Here is a 7095-nt window from a genome sequence, read left to right as displayed (position 1 = left end):
ATATAAACTATATATTATTACTTATTACAACAAGTGGGGCGGTGAATTTGATTCTAAGTTATCACCAAGAAAAAAATAATAAAACTAAAGAATATCACTCAATCATAAGCCTCTAACTATTTTTCTAATTCAATAATTGGAGAATAAGAAGATTCAATCATTGGATGTCACTATTAAAAACATACAAAAAAAAAAAATTATATTGAACTATAAGTAGAATTTTCTTATTAGAAATATTTTACATTGAAACAAACACAATTTTAATTTCTCAAGAATAAAAATTTTTCCCAACTCAACAACCTAATCATCCTTAGAAAAATCACTAACAAAATTAAATAAAACATTTCTTATACTATATCCCTACTTCTTTATACTTAATTCTTAAATTCAGTAGAATTTAGTTAGCTCAGTTAGTAAAATCTATAATAGTTGAATAAAAAATTTTGAGTTTAATTTTTACCTATACCAAAAATCGACTTAAGATCTAACTTTTAAGGTTCAAATCTTGTTTTCCCTATTTTATATATATACACACTTTTTCAATTAGGAAAAGAACAAAGAAAATATTCCTTCATTCCAAAGAAGCAGGGAAAGAGTAGTGAAGGTGAGGCCCACAAAGCCCAGCTGTCAAGAAAACCAAGCGAGTCTCAAATTTAACCAGTTGTACCTTTCACTCACTCCTCTCTTCTTTCTATTCCCTCCAAGGCTCCAACAAACACACACACACACACACACACACAGACAGAGAGAGAATATGGCTGAGAATGGTACCAACGGCGATTGCGGCTTCGACGGAGGCGGCGGCGACGGAGGAGGAGAAGAGAGAGGAGATTGTATAACGAGCCACGTGGAGGAAGGGAGCGCAGAGAGCCACAGGTACTACCTGTCGCGGCGCACCGTTTTGGAAATGCTGAGGGACCGAGGCTACGAGGTGCCTGACTCGGAGCTGACTCGCTCGCTTGCCGAGTTCCGTTCCGTCTTCGGCGACAAGCCTAACCTCCTCAGCCTCCGCATTACTGTCCCTCACTCCTCCAATCCCTACAATCGGGTATTCATTCACAAACTCTCTCTCGCTCTCGCTCTCGCTCTGTATATATGTATGTATGAACGTATGTGTATTGATGAAGATGTTGTTGGTTAAGTTTTGTTTGGTTGCGGAGATAATGCAGAGAGAGAGGGAGAGAGAGAAAAGAAGCATTTTTCTGTTTTGTTTTTCGATTTTGGGAACTAATGCTGCATTTTTTTTATTGCTCGGCTAAGTTTTGGTTTGGTTTTTGGGAAAACAGAGATGAGAGAAAGTAGAAAATTTGATGAAGATGTTGTTGGTTAAGTTTAGTTTGGTTGCGGAGATGACAGAAGGAGAGAGAGAGAGAGAGAAAGGAAGCGTTTCTCTGTTTTGTTTTTGGATTTTGGGAGCTAATGCTGCATTTTTTTTTTGCTTGGCTAAGTTTTGTTTGGTTTTCGGGAAAACAGAGATGAGAAAAAGTAGAAAATTTGATGAAGATGTTGTTGGTTAAGTTTTGCTTGGTTGCGGAGATAACACCAAGAGGGAGAGAGAAAGGAAGCGTTTTTCTGTTTTGTTTTTGGATTTGGGAGCTAATGCTGCTTTTTTTTTTTGGTTGCCTGGCTAAGTTTTGTTTGGTTGTCCGGAAAACAGAGATGAGAAAAAAAAAATGAAACTTTAATGAAGATGTTGTTGGTTTAGTTTTGTTTGGTTGTGGAGAGAACATGGAGAGAGAAAAGGATGCATTTTTCTTTTGTTTAACCATTGTTTGGTTGTGGAGAGAACAGAGGATGAGTAAAAAAGATAATTTTTTGTGGATTTTGTTCTGATTTCTTGTTTCGTCCAAGCTCTTTATGATTAAATTGATATTTATGCTCTTTTTTCTTTGGTTTTAGTCTTGTTTGGTTGTCGAGAAACAAGGAATTCTTATTTTGTTTATGCATTGTTTTTTTATCGAGAAAACAGGGAAGTGAAGAAATGAAATGTTTTTCTTTCTTTATTTGGATTATATTTCTGCTTTCTTTTGCTTAATCTCTGTTTGGTTGTTGGGAAAACAGAGAAGATAAAAAATAAATAAATAAATAAAACCAAGCATTTTTATTTGCTTTGGATGATATTTGTATGATTTTTCCCCTTTTGGTTAAGTTTTGTTTGTTTACAGGGAAAACAGAGATGAAAAAAAGAGGAAACTTTTTGAAATCCCAAAGTAGTGGATTTTGTTCCTATGATACCCCAGAACACAAAACTTCACTTGAAATTTATACCATCAAAAGATTGGAAACTTTTTTTTTCTTTGGTGATATTTGTGTGTTTTTCCCCCTTTTGGTTAAGTTTTGTTTGCTTACCAGGAAAACAGAGATGAAAAAAGAAAAGGAAACTTTTACTACTACTTCTAGTTTGAAATTCCAAAGTAATGCATTTTGTTCCTGTGATACAATCAAAAGATTAGAAATTTTTTTTATTGTGAATGTGACAATGTCAGAGCAGAAGATATTGTATTATAATGGTGCTTATGTTAATCTGTAATTTATCATCAAATAACCAACAAATCATCAATCTGCCAATAATTTAGATCACTTCTGGTGAGTTAAGAACTTTTGAGTAATATTAATATCTAATTCTTTCATAAAAAGTTTTTTCTTCCTCGTTTCATTGTATTGTATGCTTCCCATTGTGAAAGATCTCATTTTGTGTACTGCCTATTAGATAAAGTTTACTATGGAAGTCCTTGAAGAGGCTCATTTTGCAGTAGCATAACTTAATATTTGCTTTGTAGATGATGGTTATCTTCCTTGGAACCGAGGAGATCAGAACAGCATCAGTTCGTAACCTTTATGCTCAGATCATGAGCGTAGAACATCTGAAGGGGCTAATTCTTATTCATGAGAGTAAGATTAACCATTTTGCTCGAAAAGGACTGGCAAAATATCCGTACAAAGTTGAGGTTTTCCAAGTAAGTTCCAAATTTTAACATTTCATGCTCTACTTTTGCTCAAGAGGTTTCATTCTTTACTTGTTTGCTAGCAAATAACAGGCAAATTGTTGACATCATTTCATTCTTTACTGCTATGGTTATACCTGCTCTTGAGTGTTATTCTGCATGAATATTTCCTTTCTCTTGAGGTCATTCAGTAGTTGCATATCAAAATTAATGTTGCGGCATTCTAGGTCATAGATTGGATATGCAGATAATAGTCTGTTATAATAGTTTATTTATTTATTTTTTTAAAAAAATAAGTAATTTACTTTATTAAAGGAAAAGACTTCCTCATCTATGTAGTTTTTTTTTTTTTTAACAAGTAGTTTAATTTATTTGAAGGAAGAGACTACCTCATATATAAGTGATACACAAGATAGCCTAAAGAATTATTTAAAAGAACTACAAGCAAATGAGAGAGATTCATTGAACTCTCCAATGGATTTATAGGTTGTAGAATCAAAGCTGTAGAGAGAATATGAATGACCTCTTTTGGCACTTTGTCAGCTACAATGATAGCTTATCTGCTAGAGACATGTATATAGTTAATAGTTTAATTGTGTCTGAATGATAACCACAAAGACAACATAAATTGTTTCAACTATAGCTGGTGGTGTTAGGGATGACTGATTGGATGATTGATCCGAATGTTTTAAAGAGAAAGCAGGGAAAATGTAAAGAGATTATTTAGATTGATAGAAGTGATGAGGGGGTCCATGATCAAGATTATTATGTAGCATAATATGGAGGTCCTAAGATAATTTTTTCATCACCAATACTAAAATGTAGTGTGTATATTTTATATTTTCATATTCCATTGGTTTGACGAAGAAAGAAGGATACTTTGAAATTCCTTTCTACTAGCATCGATATGGGTCCTTTGAGGGTATAGAAAAAAAGTAGGAGTACAAATCTGGTAGTTGTAACGGATTCCTCACCTGTGTTGTTCATACAAATTTGAACTCTGATATAATGACATGTAATCTATCTCTTGTTCATTTATTTTTATTGCTTTATGGCTTAACATCTATTCCGCTCTCAGCCCTATTTTTGTTTTGTTTTGTTTTGTTTTGTTTTGTTTTTAACACCACACTATGACTTGTTTGCCTTCAGATTACTGACTTGTTGGTTAATATTACGAAGCACATTTTGATGCCGAAACATGAGATACTGAATGCTGAAGGAAAACAAAGGCTGTTAAGTCAGTACAAAGTGAAAGATGCACAGGTAATTATATGTTTCGAACGCACCCTTAACAAGGATAGTGACTGACAAGAAGAGAGAGACCGTTTCTCTTTTATCAGTTAATTAATATACACATTTTTATGGTGCATATTGCAATCATTTATGATTGCATATGTTGATGTCACATGTGTTGATCTTCACATATATGGTATTTTATTCAGGTCAACTTGGACATGCTTAATCTTCTTTGTTAATTTATCTAAGTCTGCACCTAATTAATGGTTGCCAATGGGGTAAAAGAGAGTTTTTTTTTTTTTTTTGGAGAAAGTGGTCTTAGATACTTCAATTAATCCATTTATTGAAGGAACTTCAGAGTTCCAATTAATCCATTAGTTTATGAGGTATTTCATTTGGAGGGAAAAGTGGGATTGTGATTTAAGGGAAAAGAGTTTTGTTTTGTCTAATAAATTTAGAATTATGCTATGCTAATGCAATCAATATGCCAAATGCTGCTTGAGTGTAGCCAATAATGAACCTATCTTTTCCATGAGGAATTACAAATTCGATTTTTTTTTTCTTTTTGTATTATTCATGAAAGTGGGTTTAATCTTCATTCTTTATCCACGTAATAACTTTAAATGATTGATCAAATTAAATTGTTTCACATAAAGTTACTCAATCTTAATTGTTTTCCAGCTACCTCGGATGCTAGAAACTGACCCAGTTGCACGATACTATGGGCTGGAGAAGGGGCAAGTGGTCAAAGTTACTTATAGTGGCGAATATATTGATTCACTCGAAACTTACCGTGCTGTTCTGTGATGCTTCTACTAGAAGATCGTGACTCCTACATTGATAACATGCTAAAGTTACTACTAGATAGAGAATTAGGAGTTCATTAGGCCTGCATTTATTTTGTCTACAAGTTTACAATGGCACCGTCACTTGGAAACAAGTTGTATAGTTGACTAGTTTGCATATTACAGGTTTAAAATGGCATAGGAATTTTTAAACTTGACTTACCCAAAATAGAAAAAAAGGGTACCATTGAATTGATGTCTTGTGATGAGGTTTTGTGTGGCACCATGCTTATCTGCTTATATGTGTCTGTTATTCATTTTTTTAACCTTGCTTAGCTGAAAATTGAAAAAACATGATCACCGGAGTCGGTGCAAGTGAGTTCTAAAGTATGCTATTGCTGTTAGAACTTAGAAGGGTTGGTCTTCCATATCAATGTCGTGTTTACAAAAAATGTGGTTAGATGGTAGGGAATAGTTTTTGGATTTGCATTTCTTGTGCAATTTTACAAGATTTCTATCCACAGAAGTGCATCGGCATTATCCATAGTGTCTAGAGGCATCTGAGAGAGCAAGTGAAGTGATGTTTCATGGCACAAACCTCTACGAAAGGAATTTCCAAGCACCCTTGCATTGAAGCCAAGAAAACTCACAAATCCAATGACAAATGTCACACCAAAAAGGTAGGAACTATATAAACTAGAGGTTTGGAAGGATGATAGTTACAATCATCTGCAAATTCCAATACTAAATGGTTTACCTTACTCAGATTTAAAACTTGTGGTCCGTTTGGATTGAGGGGGAAGGAGGGAAAGAAGAGTAGGGTAGTGTAAATTTGGCCCAAAATTAATCTATTTTCAGTTAACTCTACTCTACTCTACTCTCCTCCCCTCCCCTTCCTTCCCCCCTCCATCCAAACAACCCTTTAAATCATTCAACTTGTTCCTTAATTGGACAAATTACACACAAACATTGTGCCTTGCATTACCAATGTTTTGTTAATATGATTCATCACCCACATTCATAGATCAAGCATTGGGTAAACTCCTTAGGTGATGTGAATGTCTCCTGGGATGAATTTATAAATGGAAAGCACAAGCAATGGTTGGGGGTTGTTAATGCAAGAAGGAGGAGGATTGGTGTTAAATAAGCAAAGATAGAGATAAATATTTCATTTCTAAAAATATATTAAGTTACATAGGAGCTTTTCTCCCAGGTGTTAGCTCTTTGGTGAGCAAAGGTAATTCCAAAAACAATTGCCAAGTTGCTTAAAGAACAATACTATGATCATTGTGGTGGGCCTTTTGTGATTTTGGGCTGGACTGTCTCCTGCCGTACTAAGGCCCAAGTGTTCTAGATAGGAGAGTTAGAACCGGTCCAATTGCAATTCACCTTAGGCCAGATTATGCACAAACTATGCCCCTTTTGCTGAAACTTTGGTCATATGCCCCTAGCAGGCGAAGTTGTTACAGAAAAGTTATGGCGGACAAATACAATATAATAATAATAACGGCAATATGCTTCCCATTAGACAAAATAAATAAGAAATCCTTAAGTAAAGCAAGGAAAAGAACAATATAGCAACAAGAAACGCATTATTAGTGAAATTGTAAAGGCAAGAGAGGAAATAATTATGATAAATAATAAAATCAAAAGGAAAAGATTAGCCTGTCGTGTTTAATTATGTTATAGGACTAAGGCCAAGGAAGGAACCATTTCCTCAACGCGGGTAACCTAGTAGAGAGATCCTGTTATAAAAATTATCTACTTAAGGGAACGAGTCTGTATGGCTTTTGCCTAAACAAATCCTTTTTTCCTTAATAGAGGAAAGACTTTTAGAGGGAGAGACGAAATTATAGCCTATTAGTGCATGCTTGCTATTTTATTCTCTCTCTGTTTCTTTTCCTAGCTCTCTCCTTCTTTTTTTTTCTTCTTTTTTTTCCCCTGTTTTGTTGCTCTGCTTTTCCCACTCTTTTCTTTCTTTTTTAGTGCTTGTTCATGTGGCGTTATAGTGATGGTGGTGCTATAATTCTCTCTTAGTGGTTGTTTCTGTTTCCATGATCCCACTGTGCACGGCAAGGACCATTTATATACTACCTGCAGTGACTGATTTTTTACCATTTTGCCCTTTA

At 34.6% G+C, this 7095-nt stretch overlaps 1 protein-coding gene across 1 annotated transcript; it reads left to right on the top strand.

Annotated features, from left to right (window-relative positions):
* Positions 1–614: 614 nt before the first annotated feature.
* On the top strand, positions 615–5239 carry LOC111991753 (DNA-directed RNA polymerase V subunit 5A). The gene is made up of 4 exons (XM_024023556.2): positions 615–1048; positions 2781–2957; positions 4095–4208; positions 4863–5239. The coding sequence occupies exons 1-4, from the start codon at positions 755–757 to the stop codon at positions 4986–4988; spliced, it is 711 nt and encodes a 236-aa protein (XP_023879324.1). The 5' UTR covers positions 615–754; the 3' UTR covers positions 4989–5239.
* The last annotated feature ends 1856 nt before the right edge of the window (positions 5240–7095 follow it).

The sequence above is a fragment of the Quercus suber genome, unplaced genomic scaffold (assembly GCF_002906115.3).
Source record: "Quercus suber isolate HL8 unplaced genomic scaffold, Cork oak 2.0 scaffold_294, whole genome shotgun sequence".
Classification (NCBI taxonomy): Eukaryota; Viridiplantae; Streptophyta; class Magnoliopsida; order Fagales; family Fagaceae; genus Quercus; species Quercus suber.
The sequence above is the reverse complement of the archived record's forward strand: the minus strand, read 5'-3'. Positions and strand labels throughout refer to the sequence as shown.

Bases quoted from the DNA above. Each gene is read 5' to 3' on its own strand.
- LOC111991753 (XM_024023556.2), top strand. From the start codon at position 755: ATGGCTGAGAATGGTACCAACGGCGATTGCGGCTTCGACGGAGGCGGC. The intron at 2,958-4,094 runs GTAAGTTCCAAA...GTTTGCCTTCAG, and splicing joins ACAAAGTTGAGGTTTTCCAA to ATTACTGACTTGTTGGTTAA. The intron at 4,209-4,862 runs GTAATTATATGT...ATTGTTTTCCAG, and splicing joins ACAAAGTGAAAGATGCACAG to CTACCTCGGATGCTAGAAAC.